We start from the raw sequence: 14250 nt of genomic DNA on the forward strand, positions 1-14250 counted from the left end.
ATGCCTTTTAAACTTTCTAATCATCAAACTATGCTGAATAAATAAATAAATACAAACAAACAAAAAAAAAATCACAGTTTCCACACAAATAATATGCAGAAAAACTGTTTTCATCATTTAAAAAAAAAATGTAAAAAATGTAAATGTTTCTTGAGCCACAAACATGCATATTAAAATGATTTCTGAAGGATCATGTGACTCTAAAGACTGGAGCAATGATGCTGAAAACACAGCTTTGCCATCACATGAATAAATTACAGTTACAGTTATTTTAAATTGCAATAATGTTTCTCAATATTTGCTGTTTTTGTGATCAAATAAATGCCGCTTTTAAATGCAAGATTTTCTTTCAATATTTTTTTTTTCATTGTACATAGTAGTGTTGGTACATTTGTTGGGTGTCTGTTCTGCATAAGTAAATGAAAATGTTACTGCTTTAACGTTCCTCTTTTGTTTGTGTTTTTTAGGCCAGTATAGTTCCCTTTTCTTGTCTTCAGTTCCCTTCCTGTTGCCAAGTGGGCTAAGAAGTGATCTATTAATAGACTGTTTCTTCACTAAACTGTAAGAGGGAGAACGGCTCAGTGCCAGACATACATGACTAACCCCACTGCGGTACACTGTACACCCACACCTCTCTCAGCATCACGGACACACACTCTCTCACAGACACCAGTAAGCAACTCAAGCACGACTCACTGTAACCACACACACACCAGAAGCTCGATCAATGATGGCTGCTTCTCTTCTGAGAGGACACCACCAGCGTTTCTTCAGAAAGTGAGTGATATAACAGAAGGACATCCTGTGAATGAGGATATCCAGCCTCAGTGTTTCGCTGTCTGGCACATGTCTACAGTGTTTGAACCACACACACACATGCTTGCCTGTGCAGTATGAGAAAGCAGGTTCGCTGCAAACCCCAGAAATTAAATACACTACTGGAAACTAAGCCTGAGGTTTTTTTTAATTATTATTCCTTTTTGGCGACTTTTGGACAGTGTTATTTTAATTTCAGTTTAATGTTTTGTAAATGTTTTGTGTAAATCTTTTTTTTTTTTTTTTTTGTCTCTTAAAATTCTGTTTGAAAATTATTTTCTGTTTATTTACATTCGTTACTTATTTCTATTTATTTATTTCAGTTTTAGCTTCAGTAATGTTAGAACTTCAACTTAAACATTTATTGACTATTTATATGGTTTAAGAAAGATCTAAATTTAATTTCAGCTTTATTTAAATTAACAAAAATAAAACACTGTGGTGGAAATGATATTTTAAACAATTCTTTTAAATGGCTGTCTCTTTTTTCTTGAAAGGGATAATTTTTACAGTTAGCATAGGGATGCTAGGGATCATTTTACACATAATTATTTTTTATGTTTTTTTTCATAATTTGATGAAGTGACAGCTTGACTGAAAATGGTACACAATAAAAGACTCCATTTACAAATGATATTTACCTTCACTGAATCATTTTTTTTTTTTTTTTTCATCACATATGTGTCATCTAAAGCTCTTTCGGTTCACCTGGTAAACTACGCTAACCCTTTTTTTTTTTTTTTTTTTTTTGACGAAATTGTTGTTTGTGTTAGAAATGATGCCCACAACTGTTAGACAGTTTTATTTTCAAGTAATTTTTAAACAATAAGTATTGGCCAAAATGTTTTTTATTTATTTAAGAATGATCATTTATATGTGAAAAGTTGAAATCATAATTTTATGCCAACCCCTGTGATATAAAATTGCCTGTGGTTGAAGAAACATCCAATTGTTTATTCAGCTAAATCTAATTTAAGGCCATATTTTAAAATTGTATAATACTGTATTATAATTTATGAAATGCTGAGTGGCCTCTAAGTGAATGGCATTTTGTTCTCTTCCTGAAGTGCATCTGGGTCAGTGCTGGAGGAGAAACACTTCACCTCTCTTGCAGGGTGCACTGACCTTGTAAAAAGACGCTTTCAGCAACATGTGTTCTTTCAGTGGGGCTTCAGATGAACTGAGCAACCCCTCCAAACATCCACAAGTCGAATAATTCAAGGCCACAAACACATTCGCTTCTTCAGCATCCCTTCAAGGCCAGTAAAGGAAAAGTTTAAAGCTGCTTTCTAACTGGATCAAACTAGCCGCAATAAGCAAGTCTGAGAGTGAAACCCCTGCATGACACAATTACAGCCAATCGCAACAAAAGTATATACTAATATAGAGAAGTACCTACTGTATAAAATTTCACTTTAGTTGAGGTTACCCAAAGTGATGCCACAGAAAGTTAACTCTAATTTACTGTACATGGAAGAAATAGCTTTTATTTGGTTAGGACACCTGATGATTTTCTGTGATAGCTTGCTTCAAATCGAAACGCTTCTCTGCAATTTCTTTGAGGTGTATTTCAGTGTCTTGGAAAAAATATTTTTAAAGAGTAGCTCACTCGAAAAGGTAAATTTCCTGACATTTTACTCGCCCCCAGGCCTAGATGTATTGGTCTTTCTTTCATTTCTGTGCCATTAGAATCAATTAACACAACTGAAAAATTTGTGTTTGATTAATAAATATGTTTTAATGGCAGATAAAACGCCAATATAGGCCCATATGACTATCTACTATCACACTATTTAATATAAAGATAGAAAGTGACACCGTTATAAAATTTCTGCAATAAAGTTTATATTTATTTTACAGCATAAATAAATTCAGCCGACCACTAAAAATAATAACGGATAGCTCTACGCCAAAAGTCACGACATCGGTTGAGTCGATGTTTGGCTGCATCAAGCAGGTTGTGATGATCAAACAAACAGAACAATGTTTTGATATCATCCAAAACCCCCACAGTGTTTATACTTTTGGAGGAATCAACCTACAAATTGTTTATTCAATGGCGAACAAGTATTTTAACACATCACATTTATTCTGTTTGAACTGTCAGTCAGTGCCAGACATAACAATACTGATTATGTTTAATACTGTGCAAAGTCATGTAAACGTGTCCAACCCTGTTTTTATTGGTGAAGAGTCACAATGAAAGAGAAGGGAGAGCTATATTATTTTCAAAACAACATTGTGGTGGCAAAACAAAGTCACTATTCTTTCGATTATTGGTTCCACTAGTGCCACAGAAATCACAAACTTTAAAAAGAAAAAAAATGACATGTTTAATGATTTAAAAAAATTACATGAATACTTTATTTGTATTATTTATTTATTTATTTTTAACAGAAATAAGCTTGAACTGAGACACTACGCTAAGATCCCTAGTGCTATGTTTGCCAGGAATAACTGTCATTAAACCAACTGCTCTTAAAATAATCATCACTCTTTACGTCTGGAACATTTTTATAGTTCCCGGTACAAAGTAGTTTTCAATCCACAATTAGAGTAGCAGACAAAGTGTGACTGAGCGTTAGTTTATATGAAAAGTGTCAGCTGAGTAAATGTGCATTTATAAAACAGATATTTCTGACTCTATTTTGATGAGTGTTCAAACTCATGTAGATAAACACTTTTGTGAGCACATATTCGGAATAATGCGTTTACTAAGTTTACAGTTACCAAGTAGCACTGTAAAAAGACTACAGTTCAACTAATGATCTACATTACTTGGCAGAAGAACAGTTCATTTTGGTTATTTATATTAATAAATGTAAGTATTTGTATTTTAGAGTCTGTTGCTATCATTTTATAATAGCAATAAGCCACTTCTGGGCCGTGTATTACAGTGTGCGTTTAAGCTCTATTCATATAACTTCAGAACCGAAACTTCTGATTCTCTTTTTCTCTTTAAGTCACATCAAATACTGGCATTAAAAGAATCGAGGTTCAGTCTCTCTTCTGTTCATGAATGCGTCAGGTTTTGGCCACTTTGGTGAGATTCATCATTTCTCTAGACAGAACATAAGACCTGTGGGGCATTTTGAGGCAAAGCCGCCAGGAAGCTGGGCTTTGATGGGCACACAGCTTTTCACTGCTCACACATTTTTATGGATTTATATTTAAAGACAGCAGCATTTTTATTTTTATTTTTTAGTTAAAATTAGCTGTAACTATAAAAAAAAAACACTCTGCATCAATTTCAGATGAAGATATTAAAAACTCCAAATTCTAAACTACAATTTGAGAACTTTCAATTAAAAAAAAAAAAAATTCAGTCTGTTAAACAAGTTTTTTTATGTTCCCTTGTATTTCACATTGACATACAGTCACTATATATTATATGGTGCAAGACATCCTTAAAGATCTTTTTGTGTTTCACAGAAGATTGATTGCTTTGGAAAGTCATGAGGGTAAATACATAATAAAAGAATATACACTTTTTGGCGAACTTTCCCTATTGGTAAGTGACAAAAGCAGCACATTTCAATACAAAACAAGACAAATCTGTCATTTAAAAAATACCCTGGGGCCTTAATGATTAAGAAACAGAAGTATCCTCTGTGACTCTTCTATATGTGTGAATAGCACACCGAGTTACCACGGACACACCGCTCCATACTGAAAGTTAAAAATACCACTTTCACAGAAACTTTGTGGCACAGCTTAAACTGGTCCAGCAATTACACCTTGTCAGTTGTTGGCACATAATTTTCTCATCTCTAACGACACCGAGTCATTGTATACAGAGGAGGCAGAGCACAAGGTAACAATTACACTGGTCAGGACGGTCAGGCGCGAGGAGGGGAAGCGGCTGACAGAAAGTGAAACGCTGCTATACAGTCAGCAGGAGATGGGGAGGAGGGGACCATCATTAAAACCCGGTTTCAAAGCTGTCCAGACCCCCCACACCCTCCCCGGCTTCTTTACAGACAGATAATGATCGTGAATGCCACCCCGTTTCCTCCGAACAAACATTTTTGGAGTCTCTGCGGACCGACGTGCGATTGGCCTACAAGTACCCCCATTATAAGTGTCTTTTGAAAGAATGAATGCTGGGTATGATGGGCCTAGTGAGGGGTCATTGAGAAAACAAACCAGTCAATCAGTCACTGTTAATCAAGATCATCTGAGACGGGGAATCTACAAAACAAGAGCCAATTACGAAGAGAATGCGAATTAGAGCGTAATGAGCTGAAGAATATTGCCTGTCTTTAGTCTCCTCCAAGGGTTATTGATTCATGATTCTTCACTCATAGGCGTCTTGTGGAAACGGGAATGATACATATGCATGGAATGTCAATGCCAAACAAGAGCTTTTGTCCCATGCACAATGGTGTTCAGGGTCACAGGGTTTCAGAGGGTTCATGGTCCGAGCTAGAGTTATATCGGCCACGTTCATGCTGCAGATGAATGTGGCTGTCACTTCTCTACTGAAATGCACAGTTTGGTTATTTATGGGAGAAATAACTACACTTTACAAGCACTGAAAGTGATGAAGTCTAAAATAGTAAATGATGTTGAACATGCTAAGTGTATTTGCTAAATGGAAATGCATCTATGATAAACGAAAATATACTTAAATGCATTTTCATTCTTTTGAAACTTGTATATTTGTATATGTATATATTTATAAAGTCATTTATAATCAAGTACATTATATGTGCTTTACTATGTTTGTCAGCACATGAAAATAATTGTACTTCTTTAAAGCCCGACAAAAGATTATTAAAACATTATGGTTTAAAAATGTATTTTAAAACTTGAATTTTGACAGGATTGCAGTGATAATTTGACTAATGGTTTTGATAATCATTTAAGGTGTTGATAATTAATTTTATCAATTTATCGAAATGAATACAATCTTATGTAGGTTATGCAATTTAAGTAATTTAATGAAATCCATTTTTCTGAATGTTTTAGAGGTAAAATTAGCTGTCAACATTTAGATTATCTATATTCAATATATAAAAAAGTGTGCATTTATATACATTTTTTTTTATCTATATGAAAAATGCACATTTTGGCAAGTCTGTCAGATTTCAGTCTAACTGAAGCAAGTGCTGCCAGAACTCACTACAAACATGAGCAACACGGTTTGACAAACAAGCCCAAAATAAGCCACTTGACTCATCACAACAAGCCAGAATAGCCGATTGTACTCAAAAAAAGGGAAGCAAAAAAATGTGACCCGGATATATCTACATTTACAAGCAACTTTGCAGAAAATTAATTTATGGTATTCACTCCCACATCTGAACAAGGATCTCACTCCTGAAAATGTGTGGCCATTGCTATAAAGTACAGCTCAACAATTAAATATGTTGTACACAACCAAAGGTTAGCAAACCCTTTTATGGGATATTTTATGCATTTTACTACAAAGAAAATCTCCTATAATGTAGGGCACTATGATCTCCGTGATGTGGAAAATGTGGAAAATGTGGACAGAATTGTGGAATCCAGTCATAAAAATTAAATTAAAAGTATAACATTAAATGTCACGGATTACAAAGATCTTCATGAAAACCTGTCAAAATAATGTAATTGTAAAGTAAAGAAGTACTTGTGAAAGAAATATATTACATATTGTAAGGTAGAATGTATAAATCTCGATGTAATAGTAATAAAATTACAATTATACAACTGTATTTTTAAGGAATACCACATAATTTTTCTTCCATTTTTTAACACTAAAACTCTATTGCGCAGCACTTTCTATGCAAAAAAAGGAACTGCAAAATTTTCATTTTATTGTATTGAATGCCAACTTTTATTTTGATCAAATCTACATTAAATAAAAAACTAATAATAATAAATAGTTGTACATTTTAGATAACAGATAACAGTATTTCTGTGGGAAAAAGTTAAAGTATGCATTCAGCTGATTAGACATGCCTGTTGATTATTAAAATGTAATCAAACAATTACAATGTAATTCAGAAATATGTAAATGGTAAATGTGGAATTTGGGAAAAATCTGAATTTGATGGGGCCCTAAAAAGAAAAAGAAAAAAAGAAATTGATGTGACATTCAGCCAAGTATGGTGACCCATATTCAGTATTCATGCTCTGCATTTAACCCATCCAAAGCACACACACACACACAGAGCAGTGAACACACACACTTTTATTTACGCTGCGGTGCCCGGGGAGCAGTTGGGGGTTCGATGCCTAGCTCAAGGGCACCTAAGTCGTGGTATTGCCAGCCCGAGATTTGAACCCACAACCCTAGGGGTTAGCAGTCAACGACTTCCCCATAACTTAACAACTTAAAAATAGTTGTTCAATTGTACAACTTTCATTATAATTAAAATAATAAACTAGAAATGCCTTTTAATGACTACAATTTAATATATCTATTATGGAAAAAAAAATGGAATCCAGAATTTAAATTTGGAATTTTTAACAAGATTTAATGGGGGTCCAATAATGTTCCATTTAATAACCATTTCCCACCTTCTCTGTGCTACTTAGTATTAAACACTGATTTGACATTATCTATGCACAATGTGCCAAATCTTTATTACCAATAGCAAGGACACAGGTACAGGTCTCTATAGCAGGCCACAGCCAGCATTTAAGGGATTGACCATGGGGTGAGTGTATGCTACACGCCTGTGGCAAATCCCATCCTGCAGCTCCACAATTGAATCAGCAGTGCCTCTCATTCATGCATTAGTGCACAGGACACAGGATACAGAACTCAGCAGACTCTCTTAACTCAATAAGAGAACTTGTCAGACATAAGGACAGATTTTATCATGGATTTCCCCTCGTCTATCTATGCACCTGGATCTCAGCTTCCACATGTTCAGCCTCTCCTGGTAAAGAGAGCCCTAACATTGCCAGATCTGATTCTTCTTCTGAAAAATAGACATTTATGTATTTGTTAGAAACCCATTTGTTTTGCATTGCATTATTACATTGAGACGCTATTCATATTTTACTGCATTTTAATTAAAATATACTTTATTTAAACAAAACTCTGTTGCGTGTATTGATAAAGATGTTCTGTCTCATAAACAAACAATGTGAACAATGAGTAATCTTTATGTAGAAATTAACCAGTTCAACTGGTTTAACCAAATCCATTTCAACTGAAAAATCAAGAGCTCTTGATTCTACAAGTCTTATGATAAACAGCAATTAAATAATAAATCATCCATTTAAAAAAATGATTTGTTCATTTATCAGGCACTCACACTGACCGAGATTAAATCACTGTGAGATGAAGTTATGATGGATATGAAGGTCATCTGCCTACGCATCACTTGAACTCTAAACACAATCTCTGATCTATTCTTCTAACTGCACTATTAAATTCATCTAATTATCATCAATTACATCAGCCCAGATAAGACAGGAAGACAGATACAGTGATGTAGTCTAATAATGATGAAAAACAGGAGAATCCAGATGATTTCACAGGAATGCCGTGAAAGGAACATGTAAGATCCCCATCTCTATTGTAATAATATTTCACAATATTTATCTTTTGACTGTATTCCGAACTGTCGTCACTTTGAACCCTCCAATATTTGACCACCAAACCAATAAAACAATTCCAAATCAGTTTACATCATTTCCTGCTACATCCTCAGTTTCACTTGGAGATCCCATTGTATCACATTAAGTGTGTTTCATGTAGTCTGTAAACTTCATAGCTCATAAGAAGCTTCATCGGGCCAGGCAGCTGTGGTCTCCTGGTGTTGGCATGTGTATGGAGATATGAGAGAGAGAGTATTCCCTCTCTATTGATGTCTGTTGGGGGCGGGAGGATCAGAAGCTCTTCTAGTACACTTGAGCTCTCCCACTTAATTACAAGGCATCAGCCAACAGAGCTTCAGTCACATCTGTACAAGAAACACAGACCCCAGCTGTGCTCATCATATCAATGCACTCCTGTGTTTTTTGTTGTTTTTTTGGGTATTCTTCTTAAAACTGTTATATTTATTTATATTTAGCTGCATATTATACTGTGACAAATTAATAATTAATAAATATTGCATTTTGAAACTGCTTATACACACACACACACACGCACACACACACACACACACACATATATATATATATATATATATACACACATATATGTGTGTGTGTATAATCGCATAATAATAAGTAACTAATCTTTTCACTGCATTCCTGTTTTCTAAAATGCACTGTGTATTGTTCACAGTTCTAAGTTTAAAACCGTATATATTTGAAAAAATGATATATATTATACACGATACATTTCATATTACACACACATTATATCAAATATTTATATTAGCATGTGTCAAATAAGCATTACAGCCTAAATATTGCTTTGTGAAACAGATTATATAGCCTATATATGTCAGGGGTGCACTTCTGAGAGGAGTGCGGAGCGAGGAACGAAGGAGACGAGGAGTACATCAATCGAGAGGATTTTAATGACATCAAGGAGCAAAGGAAAACTTACATAGCACAGGTTTACTAAGAACAGAGGAACACTGTTTAAATAATCATGTATATTATATATTATTCACAAATTATAGAAATAATGTCAGCCAGCAAGGCTAGATTTTTTTTCTCTTTTTCTTAAAAAAAAAAAAAAAATATATATATATATATATATATATATATATATATATATATATATATATATATATAGATAGATAGATAGATATATATATATATATATATATATATATATATATATATATATATAGATAGATAGATAGATAGATAGATAGATAGATAGATAGATAGATAGATAGATAATATACAATTAACATTGCTAATTATAAATACATTTTAGGATTATATTATATTATATTATATTATATTATATTATATTATATTATATTATATTATATTATATTATATTATATTATATTATATTATATTAAAAAGGATCTTGATATTATTTTTCATGTTGTACAATTTCTAAAATCAGGAATACTGTGAATTTGTAAAACTGAATTCACACATAGGAAGACTTGCTAGAGAAACAGGAGGAGTGATGTTGCTACGGAAACTAAGCCCACAAATGACCAAGACACAGAACACAACAGAACAGATTTTTTTTTCTTCCTTGTTTTTACTTTTGAAAAAAAAACAAATTTATTTGGATATCATGCCCTGACGTGTTACTCGAAGCCAAAGCTGCCACACATAGCACTCCCTGCTCCCTCAATTAGCTCAGTGAAGATTGGGTGGATATTTACTATGGCCCAGAAAAATGTCAGTCAAACAGTAGAAGATCCACAGCATATGGAGCGATCAGGAGGACGCACAGGACAGTCTGTGAAGAGCCCATATTAAGCAAACAATGACTTGGGACAGCATTGAGACATGCTCCATTACACCTGATCTGCACACATCACAGCCCACTGACCAACACGACAACACAGCACCTTCCATCCCCAGCTCACAAGTGCTCACGCTCACCCTCAGCTCGCCTGAACACAGATGGTCTGAACATTAGCTGCTCTCCACAGAGTTACCAGGGCAATGGGAGGCACATGAGCCGTCTAATATAAACACACATGCACTGGAGAATAACTCTTGAAAAACAAATGCACTTCCTCAGCGCTCTGATTATTCTAGTCTGCTGAGAAAGACAAATACTTACTCCACAAAAACTCCATGCAGGCGTTATTTCTAGCGTTTGACTGATATGTGTTTTGTTGTTTTCTGCACATTTTAGAGTGGGCTTTTATTGTGTCTAGTCTAAGACACACCTGTGCAATAATCATGCTGTCTAATCAGCATCTTGATATGCCACACCTGTGAGGTGGATGGATTATCTCGGAAAAGCAGAAGTGCTCACTAACACAGATTTAGACAGATTTGTGAACGATATTTGAGAGAAATAGGCCTTTTGTGTACTTAGAAAATGTCTTAAGATTTTTTAGTTCAGCTTATGAAAAATGGGGGCAAAAACTAAATTGTTGCGTTTATAATTTTGTTAAGTGTAATATAATATTTAATAACATAATAATATATATAGTTTATCCCCCACCGGTCAAAAGTTTGTAATAATTAAAATGTTCAAATATATAGTGATATTTATTTTTTTATTTTTTTAAAGTAAGTTGAAAGACGTTCCTTAAGCTCGCCAATGCTACATATGTTTGATTAAAAAAGAAAAACAGTAAATACAGTAAAACCATCAAATTTTAATAAAATCTATTTTTACTGTAATATATTTTTTAAATGTAATTCATTCCTGTGACTCTGAAGCTGAATTTTCAGAAGCCATTACTCCAGTCTTCCAATATTAAAAACAAAAATACATTTTAATTGAAATTGTAACAATGTGAATGTCATTACTGTTTTGATGAATTTAATAGGCTTACATTTTTTTTTTTTTTGCAAATGTTTAGATCACTTTAAACACACCTAACTCAAAAAATAAACATAAAAAATAAATAAACTTGTTCAGCAACGATCTCAAACAAGTCAATCAATGCATGTCACAATTGCTATACTTTTATCAAATAAAAATAAAAAATTAAAATCCTAGAGTGGAAATGTGTAGTAGCATTCATCAATAACTCTACATTGACTGATGAGAGGAGAAGTGATGTTTCTGAATGATTCTTGTTGAAGGAGGCTTTATTTACACATGTGGGGTGGTTTAGCATTACAAAAGATCCGCCCCTTCCACATCCAGAACAGCCAGTCTCTAAATATAGCCTCCTAAATAATGTAGGGGGTGGAGAGCAGCACTCAATAATTAAGTGGATTTGTTCTGGTCAGAAAAGAGGAACTTTATTGTGTCACGTCTAAAGTGGGGCAAGACTGCTGAGGTGTCGTCTTTCCAAACAAGAGAGCAGAATCAAGAACTTTCAATTACCATTCATCAAATTACCCATCAAAGGCCATGATAGCATTGAATGGGTTTATGAGGGCTTACAAGTATGTAAATATGTGATAATCAGTCTTCATTCAGACACAAAGGAGCATACCTTTAAATAAATTAAGATCAATGTGTGTGTGTGTGTGTGTGTGTGTGTGTGTGTGTGTGTGTGTGTGTGTGAAAAGGTCAACAAATCATTTTGCACTGAATTCAGTGAACAGGCAAAAGAGAGTTATTGTCCAAAAGCAAAGGATGCCTACAACCAAGGATCAGCAGACCGATAATTTCTTTAAAAATACAATATTTTATTATACTAAACTTATGTCTCAATGTCACACATGTATGATTTAAGGTAAAAATGTAATGTACTCTTAAAAATAAAGGTGCTTAAAAGACTATACACAGCTATGCCATAGAATAACCATTTTTCAGTCAAAGGTTCTTTAAAGATTAATCTCTTTCTTACCTTTATAAAATCTGAATAACCTTCTTTCACCACAAAAAAAAAAAAACTTTTGTGAAAGAGAAAGGTTCTTGAGATGTTAAGGGTGCTTTATGGAAACATTTAGACAAAAAAAGGTTCTTCTATGGCATTGTAAAGCACCTTTATTTTGACACAATCACATGCAAAATCCAGAGAAAAGTGTTTGAATTTAAATTACTATTTAATATACTAATATGATCTTAGGCCTATTATATTACGTATTATTTCACAATAATTATTAATATGATACTAATATACATTTTATGCCATTAAAATTATTAGTGACTAACTAAACCAAAAGATTAATGGTGCATTATGAAAACAAAATTACTAAATGTAAAGAAAAGAAAAGAAAAGAAAAGAAAAGAAAAGAAAAGAAAAGAAAAGAAAAGAAAAGAAAAGAAAAGAAAAGCCTATCCATAATCTTGAAACAGTTCTTTCAACAAGTGGTCATGACTGTATATCAACAGGTTGAAGGCTCTGTAAAGTCGAGCACTGCTGACTGAACTGCATTAATGCATGCTCAATATAAGAGATGAATTATGGCACGAGCGATGCAACATTCCTGATCAATCTGCAATCAGTCCAGATGTATGAAGCTGGAAAAGCGAAAAGCTCAATGTTAAACGAGCTCATGGATGTCTCCCATGTGCTACAGTAGCACCATCCGCTGCTTACCGGCCTGGACACGAACAGCAAAACACACACACACACACAGCACTGGCTTCAGATATGAAACAACATGTCTTACCTTGCTTCGTATCTGCCCGGAGGTTGACACTTTCCTGATGAGTTTCTGCGGCCCTTCCTGCTCTCCCTCGCTGTCGGATGACTCGTCCAGCACCGGCCCGGAGACCCCGACAGCCCCCGAGGCGGGGAGCCCCGAGGCGGACGCCGCTGGTTTCTCCGGCTCCTGCGGGGAAGAGGCACAGGGCTCGGGGTTATGAAGGCGCCCAGCCGCTCCCTTCCTCTCCGCCGGGATGCGGGAGCTGGACAGCGGCTGGAAAGCGGTTCTCTTGGCCGTCATGCTTTTGCGTTTCCTGCGCGTCTCCAGACATTCGCTCAGTGCGCTTTTGTCAGTGAGCTGCTTTGAAACTTTCCCAGCCGGCCAGTGTTCATGTTCGTGTCTGAACACGGCTGCTGAGCTGCAGCAGGGCTGAGGAGATCACTGTAGCAAACCCTAGCGGCGGACGCGCACCTCACAAACTATGGCGAGGACACAGCAACAGATGTTTCTCCTGTAACATTATAGCCGACTACAAACCCACAGCCTCAGAGCTGCCAGACAGACTGCGTTCTGGACATTGTTGGCGCGTCCCGAACAAAAAGTGCTGTGGGGGGGGGGCAGATTCTACCACAATGACATTAAACTACTAGATCGAGGGGGGCTGGGTACCGCTTTTACAAAAATACAGTTTGTGTCCCTGGAGCACAAAACCAGTCATAAGCACGGTGATATTTGGAGCATAGCTGTGTGGATCAAAATCATCGTTTTTTCTTGTATGCCAAAAATCATCATGTTATAAAGGTCATGTTCCATGAAGATAAATGGTAAAAAAAGATTGGAAATGTCCTAACATAAATATATCAAATCTTAATTTTTGGTTAGTAAAATGTATTGCTAAGAACTTAATTTGGACAACTTTAAAGATGATTTTCTCAATATTTTGATGTATTATTATTCTTATTATTATTTTACAGATTCCAGATATATAAATATTTGTATCTAAGCCAAATACCCTAACAAACTATACATTAATGAAAAGCTATTTATTCTGCTTTCGGATGATTACAATAAAAACTGGTTTTATGGTCCAGGATCACTGAAACAATCAGCCTAGTAGTTCGCGGAAGTAAATTTATTTATATTTATTTACATATACTTTTATTTTGTAAATACTGCATATATATATATATATATATATATATATATATATATATATATATATATATATATATATATATATATATATATATGCAGTATTTACAAAATAAAAGTTAGATTAGGCCTAAACTATACAAGCAGAAATCCCGTTCGCGTGAGACGGTAACCATAGCAACAGGA

General features: G+C 34.7%; 1 protein-coding gene across 5 annotated transcripts in view; it reads right to left on the reverse strand.

The window, feature by feature from the left end:
• The window catches only part of LOC113109029 (diacylglycerol kinase eta), a 74993-nt gene that overhangs the window by 59579 nt on the left and 1164 nt on the right, over positions 1–14250 (reverse strand). For 3 of the 5 annotated variants that reach the window (XM_026272507.1, XM_026272513.1, XM_026272509.1), the window contains exon 2: positions 12937–13098. In XM_026272507.1, the coding sequence (XP_026128292.1) occupies positions 12937–13098 (162 nt within the window). Of the gene's footprint in view, positions 1–12936; positions 13566–14250 lie in introns of those variants that run through there. The other 2 variants (XM_026272508.1, XM_026272506.1) reach the window with 1 other exon arrangement.

This window comes from Carassius auratus, chromosome 9 (assembly GCF_003368295.1).
Source record: "Carassius auratus strain Wakin chromosome 9, ASM336829v1, whole genome shotgun sequence".
Taxonomy (NCBI): Eukaryota; Metazoa; Chordata; class Actinopteri; order Cypriniformes; family Cyprinidae; genus Carassius; species Carassius auratus.